General features: G+C 50.5%; 1 protein-coding gene across 2 annotated transcripts; it reads right to left on the bottom strand.

Moving 5' to 3' along the window:
* Positions 1-726: 726 nt before the first annotated feature.
* RASD1 (ras related dexamethasone induced 1) lies at positions 727-3703 on the bottom strand. 2 transcript variants are annotated; one of them, XM_075010684.1, is made up of 2 exons: positions 3383-3703; positions 727-1998 (listed from the first exon to the last, which is right to left on the bottom strand). In XM_075010684.1, exons 1-2 carry the CDS (start codon positions 3666-3668, stop codon positions 1448-1450), a joined length of 837 nt encoding a protein of 278 aa, XP_074866785.1. In that variant the 5' UTR covers positions 3669-3703; the 3' UTR covers positions 727-1447. The 2 variants fall into 2 exon arrangements, with proteins under 2 accessions (XP_074866785.1, XP_074866786.1); XM_075010685.1 differs by having other exon boundaries at positions 1647-1924.
* Positions 3704-10771: the final 7068 nt, after the last annotated feature.

Here is a 10771-nt window from a genome sequence, read left to right on the forward strand (position 1 = left end):
GCTTATGCTCCAAAACCATGCTGGCTAAGGTGCTGCAGGACCTCTTGTTTTTGAAGATCCAGACGAACTTCGCCACCCCTATGATACTTGGCTGTTACCTGTACCAATAGATCTTTCAAATGCAAGTATAGGGGTTTTTTTAAGTGGAATATTTCCTTCAGGTGTGCTGCAGAGGACGGAAGGCCTCTGCATGAAAGCTACTTTTCATAAAAGATTTTATGACTGAATTTCGTGTGTATTTCAAGATTATTATTATCTGGCCCTTGTCATGGATGACCAATTTAATTTGTTATGAATTTGTGTCATGTCTCATATTACCCACATTTCCTATGACAAATGCCCAGCTAGTATTTATGAGCACATGCAGTTAGGATATAATTTCACTTTTCCATCTGCCCTCTTGATGTCACTCTATGGTTCAATGCAATGGTAATTAGAAAAAGTTTTAGCCCAATTAGTGATCTATTTCAGCAGCAGGAGTCAGTTGGCCACTCCCCCATAATTGCTTTGTGTTGAACTAAAGCTTGTCAAGCCCTTTTGGCAACAGAAACCTTTGCACTCCAGATGAAGGGAAGTGTATAGAGGTGTTGATTTGAGGGGGTATCATAAGTAAACACAGTTGATCAGTCAGTCAGTTGAGGCTTTGATAATGCTGAGAAGTACAATGAGGAACTAAAGACAAGCCTCGAAGAGATTAATTTTTAAAAAAGTTTTTATTTTTTGTAGAAAAAATAGTAAACTTAAAACATGGAGCGTAGAAAACACTTGGATAAGTTTTTGTTCATGTCCAGGACACATGCTACACTACGTAAAGTGCCTATTTAAAAAAAAAAACCAAAACAAAACAACAAAACACACACTTTTCCCCCTTCCAAATCAGACAAGACAAATGTAAACAAAAGTCAGTTTTTGACACCCACCCCGCCCACATTTGCTTCTGCAAGAGAGGCCAGCGGAGGGGCTCAGACGTTTGCAATGGCTCAGTAAGTCCTGCAGCTCGCCTGGCTCATTGAAATGTGCACAAACACACACACTCCTTTGCGGAGCTCCTTGTTGGCTGATTTTGAGTCGACACATCTCTTCCCACCCCAAGTCTATTCCGTAAGGTAGTGCACTGGCCCACAGTGGTGCAAAAGTCAACGTCTTTCCAAAATCTGTGCTCGCCAAGTCCTCAGTCTTCCAGCCTTTGAGGAGGACGATGTCACCCCCCCCCCCACACCAGCAGCAGCCCCACTGCACCCCAAAAATGGATGCAGAGGACAGCAGATGCAAGTCACCCTGTTGGGCAGGGGTGGTGGGTAACCTGATTCCCCCCCAAGGCAGATGGGATCCTGGCAGGGGGCACATGTTGCCCCTGGGCAGCCAGAGTTTATTATGAAACAAGCTCCACCCCTCCCCCGTCGCTCCCCCTTGCTGAGGAGGTGGGGGAGGGGGCGGCAGGAAGATCCTAGCTGATCACACAGCGCTCCTTGTCTTTGGCTTGCCTGCCGCCGATGGCCTTCTCCCGGATGTACATGAGGTCGCTGTGCACGCTGGGCCGGCGGGCAAAGGGGGCCACGATGCCATAGGCTTCCCCCACGCTGCCCTCGGCCCCTTCCTTCAGCAGCTTCTTGCTCTTGAGCGCCTTCTTGTGCAGCATGTCGCAGTACTGCACCGAGACCTTGCGATGCAGGTCTGGGCTCATCTCACTGGGCAGCTTGGCCATGGCAAAGAGCGCTTGGAACATCTGGTCCAGGCTGCTGTTCTTCTTGGCTGAGATCTCGAAGTAGGCACATTTCTTAGGGTCTGCCCCCACCAGCTGCTCGATCTCGCGGGGCTCGACCTCCCGGTAGAAGTCTCGATCGCCCTTGTTGCCGCAGATGACCAGCGGCACCTCTATGTTCTCCTTGGTCTTGTTCTTCAGGCACGACTTGGTTTCCAGGATCTGCTGCTTCAGGCGCTGCACCTCCTCGAAGGAGTCCCGGTTATCCAAGCTGAACACCAGGATAAAGACATCTCCTGCAGAACAGAGGGAGCACAGAGCAAGGGCACGTTAGAAACTTGGTCCTACATGAAGGCAGAGCCCCGTCCCCAATTAGACCACCAGCTTCAGCACTGCGCCAAGGACTGTCTGTCAACTACCTACTGCCCTGGAGGGTGGTTTTTAGGTTACAAAGGAGGTGGAAGGTCTTAAAAAAAAATATTTCACCAACATTATACCCAGCCCTGACCAACAGCACTTGGCAATTCCTATTGGCTCCCAAGTTTGCCTAGGGAAGTTAAGGTTGCAAACTGCCTGCAGCTGAGCTTGCCTGCAAATTCCAGCCTGTGCTGAGGAGCTTGGCTTGGCTGGGAAGGTGATGCTGGGGAGAGATGCTGCCAGGCCAGCTTTTAGATTTACATGGCCACTTGTGCGTGTGAGCATCTCCTACACCCCAGCCAAGCCACCCCAGACACATGAGTGCGTTGGTACTGCTGCACCCCTTGGCTTGTACAGCTTCCATCATATACAGGATTTTATAGTCTTCCTAGCCTCAACTGTACACGCTGTTCCAGCATCTCTGCCCGGGTGTTGGGTAAACACACCCACACCCACCTGCCCTCACACTGGTCACTTTCTCATCACCTTGGCACATGCAAAAGAAAAAAGTCACCCAACTCTGGGTGAGGTATTTTATGCACAGCCTCTGATTAACCCTGGCCCTGACCAACAAGACTCTGCAATTCCCTAGCTGCTCTGAAGTCTGAAGAAGTGGGTGTTACCCATGAAAGCACGAGTGAATAAATGCATTGCTTAGGGTGGCTTTTTGGCAAGGGGGAATTTGCAAGCAGCCTTTTGCAAGTACCTCCGCTTGATTTCCCTAGCCAACAGGGCTATGCAGCGCACAGCCGTCCAACGCTGGCAAACTCCCTCTGGATCGCTCAGCCACAGGGCAGAAGGAGCCCAGAGATTCCCCCCGCTGAGTCTTCCCTTAAGTCCAAAGACGTGGGTCTTACCCAGGGATCAGAGTAGCCGAGTTGTGGTTTTTGGAGATACAGCCTAAGAAATCCTGTGGCACCTTCTAGACTAACAGATATTTGGGAGCATAAGGCTTCGGGGGCCCACGAAAGCTGATGCTCCAAAATATCTGTTGGTCCAGAAGATGCCACCAGACTTGTGGTTTTCACCCAGGAACGCTCGCTGCCCACCAAGCAACACTGTTGGTCTTCAGGGTGCTCCAGGAGGGCGGCTTTTGCGTGACGCCCCAGCCTGACCCCGCTACCTCTAGCAAACCAACCCCGCAGTCCCGTCGCACTTTGAAGACTAACCCGCTAGCCCCCTCCCAGACCCTCTCCCCCCCTGGACCCGGCCGGGAAGGGGCCCAGCCACGCCTGCCCCCTGCCCCCTGCCCCGGCCCCGCACCTGTGAGGATGGAGAGGCGCCGCATGGCCGGGAAGGGGTGGTTGCCCGACGTGTCCAGGATGTCGAGGCGGTAGAGCTCGCCGCGGATGCTGTAGAACTTGCGGTGGAAGTCCTCGATGGTGGGCGTGTACTGCTCCTCGAAGCGGCCGCTCAGGAAGCGGGACACGATGGCCGTCTTGCCCACCTTGGAGGAGCCCAGCACCACCATGCGGTAGCAGTTCTTGGCCGGGATGCTCAGCTCGCTCTCGCTCTGGCACAGCTTCTTGATCATGGCGGCGGGTCTCATGGAAGCGGGCGGAGAGAGGAGGCGGTGGGGGTCGGCCGGCGGCGCAGGTGCGATGGCAGCGAGCTGCGGCGCCGCCGGCTTTATAGGGCGCCGGCCGGGCCCGCCCCCCTCGGCCGCGTCACGGCCCAGGGGGGCGCGGCCCGGCGGCTGCAGAGGCGGCGTCGTGCAGCCGTCCCGGGAGGCGGCTTGGGGCTGGCGCTGCGGCGCTCGGCCGCTGCAATTGTGCGGGAGCGGGAGCGGTTGCAGACGGGCGGCGCAGCCGAGGCACCGGCAGCGAGCGGGGCGCAGCCTGCCGCGTGCAGGCCCGGGGTGGGGGGAGCGGCCTGGCTGGGCGTTCGCGCGGGTCTTCAAAGGCGCCCGCGGCGGAGCGGGGCGCGTGGAGTTGTGGCGTGTCAGTTTCAGCGCCTTGTGGGGCTGGGGAGGAACAGGGATTGTTTTTTTGGGGGGGCGCCTATTTTCCTTGCCCACGAAAGTTTGTGCTCCAAAAGGGGTGTGAGTCTCTGAGGTGCCACAGGACTTCTTGTTGGTTTTGACCCCCCCCCGCCCTGCGTCTCTCTCTCTCTCTTTCCCCCCCCGCATCGCATCGCAAAAGCAGCCTCCAAAACACACCAGACCCCCCGTTCCGATCCCTTTCTCCTGCCTTCCCTGTTAATTATTAGCGCTCTTTCCCCTCCCCCAGCTTTTCCCGTCTGAATGTAGCCTAGGCTGGGGCGTACGCAGTACAGTACAGTACATGCACACAACCCCGAGCGGGTAGGTACAGAAACACGCCCTCCGAGGGGGGTGCCCTCTGTTTTGAACATTCAAACACGGGAACCCTGATTTAGCCCCACAAAAACAAGCAGTCCTGTAGCACCTCAGAGACTAACACAGGATTTATTTGTTAGGTCACGAGCTAGGGTAGGAAAGACCCCCCCCCCCCCTTGTTGGCATTGCAGGTTTCCGCGCTGTGGGTGGCTGGGGAATAATTAAGCTCCTTGTTTTTCCCACTGTGGTTCCATTCACGGTGTATTTTCCTCTGTGGAAATAATCGGTTGCAGGTCAGAGGGCTCATCGACAATTTTCTGCTGGATCGTTTCTTACCACCCGAGGGTCCTTTCCATGCCCACTGCTGCATGTTGGAAGCTTTTGTGCGCTGCATGTATTGAAGTCTGGCTCTTGTTATTGCCCGCGGGCTTTTCACAGACTAAACACTGCTCACCGTGGGAGAGCGGTGCAAATAAAATAAATCTTCAACAAGAAGGCAAGATCATCCGTCTCATTTTGCCTTTTTACTGGGCTGCTGCAGCAGAGCTGTTAAGTTTGTACTGCTGCAGCTGAGCTGTTATTCTGACCACTTAAAATTAAAAAGAAAAAGAAATGCAAAGAAAAAAAAAAAGATGCCTCCAAAACCAGGGACAACAACTAAAAGCAGAAAGATTCATCCATCGATCAGGCTGTGGCTAAATCGCAGTGTCTTGTAATGCGGAGAGTGTCCGCTAGAGGGCAGCAGAGGGTGCTTGGCTGGTCCCTTTCCCTGGGAGCTCCGCGAGAGTTTAAAGACCAACACAATAATTTATTCTGTGATGAGCTTTCGTGGGACAGACCCACTTCATCAGGATCTGCTCTTTTGCTCTGTGTTTGTACAGCCCCGAGCACTACAGCCTGTTCATGGCTGGCACGACTGCAAGCAGCATGATTCACTGGAGAGCTTCAAGCACAAGAATAGCTGTATTGAAGCAGCAGCCTTCAGCGGCACCCCTCCTGCTCATACGCTTTCCTGTCGCCTATGCACTTGCATAAGTATCTCAGGAGCTCAAGGGCTGCATGAGCCCAGGGGCATGTATACAGATAGGCCCATACCAACAGGTTGGAGAACTGCCATAAAAGCCCTGACTGCGAACAGCAGATCCTGATGAAGTGGGTCTGTCCCATGAAAGCTCATCTAACTCAGTTTGAATGGTAACAGAGAAGGAGCCGTGCTAGTCTATATACTACCAAAACAAATCAGCAGTCAAGTAGCACTTTAAAGACTAACAAAATAATTTATTAGGTGAGCTTTCATGGGACAGACCCACTTCTTCAGACATTCTTGACTTCCCCTCTACTCTCTGATTTGCTCACCTTGATCATTTTTTTTTCTGATTTGTCCACCTGGATACTGTTTTTGGTTCTCTGTGCCTTAAATATTGAGTCTGTTCTGGTACGACTATGGGCTGAAGAAGCAGGTCTGTCCCACGAAAGCTCATCACCTAATAAATTATTTTGTTAGTCTTTACAGATCACAGAATCACAGGGCTGGAAGGAACCTCAGGAGGTCATCTAGTCCAGCCCCCTGCTTCAAGCAGGATCAACCCCCACTAAGTCATCCCAGCCAGGACCTTGTCCAGCCGGGACTTAAAAACCTCAAGGGATGGAGAATCCACCACATCTCTAGGCAACGCATTCCAATGCTTCACCACCCTCCTGGTGAAGTAGTTTTTCCTAATATCTAACCTGCACCTCTCCCTCTTCAACTTCAGACCATTACTCCTTGTTCTGCCATCTGACACCACTGAGAACAGTTTCTCACCCTCCTTTTTAGAGCTCCCCTTCGTGAAGTTGAAGGCTGCTATTGAATCACCTCTAAGTCTTCTCTTCTGTAAACTAAACAAGCCCAAATCCCTCAGCCTCTCCTCATAGGTCTTGTGCTCCAGACCCTTAATCATGTTTGTTGCCCTTCGCTGAACCTGCTCCAGCAAATCCACATACTTTTTATACTGGGGGGTCCAAAACTGGACACAATATTCCAGATGTGGACTCACCAGTGCCGAATAAAGAGGAATAACTACTTCCCTAGATCTGCTCAAAATGCTCCTCCTAATGCACCCTACTATGCTGTTAGCCTTCTTGGCTACAAGGGCACACTGTTTACTCATATCCAGCCTTTCATCCACCATAACCCCTAGGTCCCTTTCCATCGTACTGCTGCTGAGCCAGTCGGTCCCCAACCTGTAACAATGATTGGGATTCTACCGCCCCAGGTGCAGGACTGTACACTTCTTATTGAACCGCATCAGATTTCTTTTGGTCCAGTCCTCCAATTTGCCCAGGTCCCTCTGGATTCTCTCTCTACCCTCCAATGAATCTACCTCTCCCCTTAGTTTTGTGTCATCCGCAAACTTGCTGAGGGTGCAACCCAGTCCCTCATCCAGGTCATTAATAAAGATGTTGAATAACACCGGCCCCAGAACCGAGCCTTGCGGCACTCCACTTGAAACAGACCGCCATCCAGATATGGAGCCATTGACCACTACCCGTTGGGCCCGACCATCAAGCCAGCCTTCTATCCATCTTATAGTCCAAGGATCCAATCTATATTTCCTTAACTTATGGACAAGAATGTTGTGGAAGACCGTATCAAAAGCCTTGCTGAAGTCAAGGTATATCACATCCACTGACTTCCCCATGTCCACAGAGCTTGTTACCTCTTCATAGAAGGTAATCAGATTACTCAGGCAGGACTTTCCCCTGGTGAATCCATGTTGGCTACTTTTGATCACATTTGCCTCTTCCAAGTGCTCCAAAACGGATTCCTTGAGGATTCCCTCCATTATTTTCCCAAGGATTGAGGTAAGGCTGACAGGTCTATAGTTCCCTGGATTGTCCTCCTTTCCTTTTTTAAAGATGGGCACTACATTTGCCTTCTTCCAGTCATCCGGTATCTCCCCTGATCTCCAAGAGTCTTCAAGGATAATGGCCAAAGGTTCAGCAATGACCTCTGCCAATTCCCTCAGTACCCTGGGATGCATTAAATCCAGACCCATGGACTTGTGCACATCTGGTTTTTCAAGATAACTCAGAACTTGTTCCTTCCCCACAGATGGCTGCCCTCCACCTTCCCATACTGCATCGTCTAGGACCGTCATGGGGAAGTTGACTTTGTCTGTGAAGACTGAGGCAAAAAAAGCGTTGAGTACTTCAGCTTTTCCTGCATCATCTGTCACTTGGTTACCTCCCTCATCCAGTAATGGCCCCACACCTTCTCCGATAACCTGTTTGTTGCTCACAAGGGCTACCGGACTGCTTTTTTGTTTCAAACTCAGTTTGTTAGTCTTTCAAGTGCTCCGTTCCTGCTGCTTTGTTTTGTTGGAGTACAGACTAACAGGGCTACCTCTCTGTTACTGTAAGAGTTGGTTAAGCGTGCACAGATCAAAAAGAACCTGAGTAAGGAGATGTTAGGTGAGCCCATGAAACCCCACAAACTCGGTCCTCCATGCAGAGGACCGTGTAGGATCAGCTGCCGAAAGACGGAGGTGGTAGGGAGGGGAAAAAGGACTTGAAACCATATTGCCCTGGGCCGGGCTAGAATCCCAAGCAGCTCAGAAAGTGAGCTCCATTATTCACAGCTATACGAAAGTGTGGGGGTTCTATTCAGAATATCCATGGTGGGGGACGAGGAAGCAGCACCAGTAAGCTCTTTGCTGATTAGTAGACTGCTGTTTGCAGTCAGGGCTTTTATGGCAGTTCTCCAACCTATTGGTATGGGCCTATCTGTATACATGCCCCTGGGCTCATGCAGCCCTTGAGTTACTGAGATACTTATGCAAGTGCATAGGGACAAGAAAGCATATGAGCAGGAGGGGTGCCGCTGAAGGCTGCTGCTTCAATACAGCTATTCTTGTGCTTGAAGTTCTCCAGTGAATCTTGCTGCTTGCAGTCGTGCCAGCCAAGAGCAGACTGTAGTGCTAGGGGCTGTACAAACACAAAGCAAAAGATAATGCTGCCTAGAAGGGGTGTATTAGCTAAACTGAAAATACAGAGAAGAAAGATATCGAACCTACTTGCTTGCATAAGTACCCCAATAAGTTCAGGACCCCCAGGGAGACATATTAACCTTTTTGAAGTGGAGCGTTATGGGTGTTTTGCTGCTTGGGGACAAGCCAGAATCACCACTGGTGGATCTGTTCTTTGCAGGGGCATGGCGGTGTACAATTCAGGCTTAGGAGGATGCCCCTTTCTTGGTCAAGAGGGATCGTACCAAACCAGAGCTAAAGTCTGGATGCCGGGGGTTTGGGGCATAGAAATCTCATGTGGCTTTCATTGCAGAGCAGACCCTGCATTCCTCTTTTGATACATACTACTGATAACAGGCCATTTCCACCTCGCTGAGCAGACCTTGTCAGCTCTGGCCCGCCCTTTTACTGGGACCCCACTCTTTAAATACCCCTCTGGAAACCACCCCCCATTCACACATCTGATGAAGCAGGTCTTGGCCCATGAGAGTTTATGCTCCAAAATATCTGTTAGTCTATAACGTGCCACAGGACTTCTTGTTGTTCTCAAAGATACAGCCTAACACGGCTACCTCTCTGATACTTGTATTGGATGGGTTTCTTTTCAGATGGGGCTCAAAAGATATCCTTCCCAAACGTATGACCTGGTGAGATTGACTAGATTTAAGATGCTGGACGTTTCACAAGAACAGAATCTGATGCCACTGAACTTCACCCGGACTGGCCGTAAATCTGGATTCTATCTTAATTCTAATCCAGCAACTAATATAAACAATGCTCATCCCTCCAGGTGTAAAATGCTGCGGCCTCTGGGCTGGAGTGCAGCAGCTATTTAAACAGCCCACAGAAAGCCAACTGTTGGGAAACATCACAAACAAGTGAAGCTGCAAGGGGGGTTTTAGGCAAAGAGAATATGATTCCCAATGGATGAATGTTTCCCCTATTTATTGAGCTATAAATGAGAGTGTCAGGAGGTTTATTAGATGATCCTAAGGCACAAGTTGATCAATCCCCGAAATAACAGAAAGCACTTAAAAGAACTGTTTGACTGCAAACAACAAGCCTGTTCCTCTGGGGTAGACAAATTGAGCATCTCAGCCTGACTTTATCACTAACCACACACTTATTAAACACTCCCAGAGGGACTAAAAATAGCTTATTCAAAGCCTCTTCTCTAGTGAGCTCTTCTTGGTAAATGGAAAACCCATTGGCTCCCTTGGTGATCGGAACGGCAGTGTGTTCTGAGAGTCAGCACCACGCCATCGATACGCTGAAGAGCAAAACCAGGTGATGGCCAAAGCTGCGGCTAGGAGCAGGAATTAGCTTGAATTTTCCATGCGGGTGCAAGTTGCAAGCAGGATGTGACCAAACTGGAGGGAGTCCAGAGGAGAGCCATGGAGGCGATAAGTGGCTTAGATGAATTAAGGGAAGAATTGGGCATATTTAGTCTGGAGGAGAGAAGGCTGATGATTACACTCTTCACAGATGTAAAAAGTTGTTTATAAAGAGGACAGTGATAGATTAGAGGGCTGATGGTAGAACTGGGGTTAATCTGCTGCATGCAAGCTGTAGGTTAGGTGTTAGGATAAACTTTCTGACAGTTGGCCATACTAGGCAGATTGTCAATTGCAGATACACAATGCGAGCTACAGCAAGTGTGTAGCTACAATCGACCGAGCTGCGGTCGACTTACCTGGTCGTCCTCAATAAGGGAGGTCGGCGGGAGAGTTTCCTTGTGATATTGAGGAGTACAGGGGTTGGCTGCCAACCCCTGATAATTCAATTTCACGCCTCTCTGCATGAAATCCAACCCCAGAAGATCGACCCTGAAAAGGTCGATATCCCAGTAATTATAGATCACCCTAACTCTAAGGCGAATTAAGCTCTGGAAGAGGTGACCTAGGCGGGCTCTGGTCAGAGACATCCCATCCATAGAATGGTTCAGGACGGCCCTGCATTTTTCGGAGCCCCCGGTGGCTCACCCAATGGTGGATTAACATAAGAGCAAAAGGGGGAGTTGCTCCCAGGCATCAGAGGCTCCCAGGCTCCACAACTTCATTTTGTTTCAACAATTTGCTTGACTGGAACAAAAGAAATGTGTCAAGTCATTCTTATTTAAAACTGACGTGTATTTTGTTATGCACCATCAGTAATAATGAGCACAGATAGATTTCACAGCATAAATAATAGTGTTATATTCATACTTTAATATGCTGGGGTGGATGCTCCTTGTGACTGTGCTGTCCCAGAGTCCCACCTGTTCTTGAGCCACCTCTGCAGCCTCCTCAACCGTCCTATGGACAGGAGGGACCCAGGAGATTACGGGGGGGCCTGGTGCGGAGTGGCAGC

This window comes from Carettochelys insculpta, chromosome 16 (assembly GCF_033958435.1).
Source record: "Carettochelys insculpta isolate YL-2023 chromosome 16, ASM3395843v1, whole genome shotgun sequence".
NCBI classification, from domain to species: Eukaryota; Metazoa; Chordata; order Testudines; family Carettochelyidae; genus Carettochelys; species Carettochelys insculpta.

Bases quoted from the DNA above. Each gene is read 5' to 3' on its own strand.
- RASD1 (XM_075010684.1), bottom strand. From the start codon at position 3,668: ATGAGACCCGCCGCCATGATCAAGAAGCTGTGCCAGAGCGAGAGCGAG. The intron at 1,999-3,382 runs GTGCGGGGCCGG...TCTGTTCTGCAG, and splicing joins GCGCCTCTCCATCCTCACAG to GAGATGTCTTTATCCTGGTG.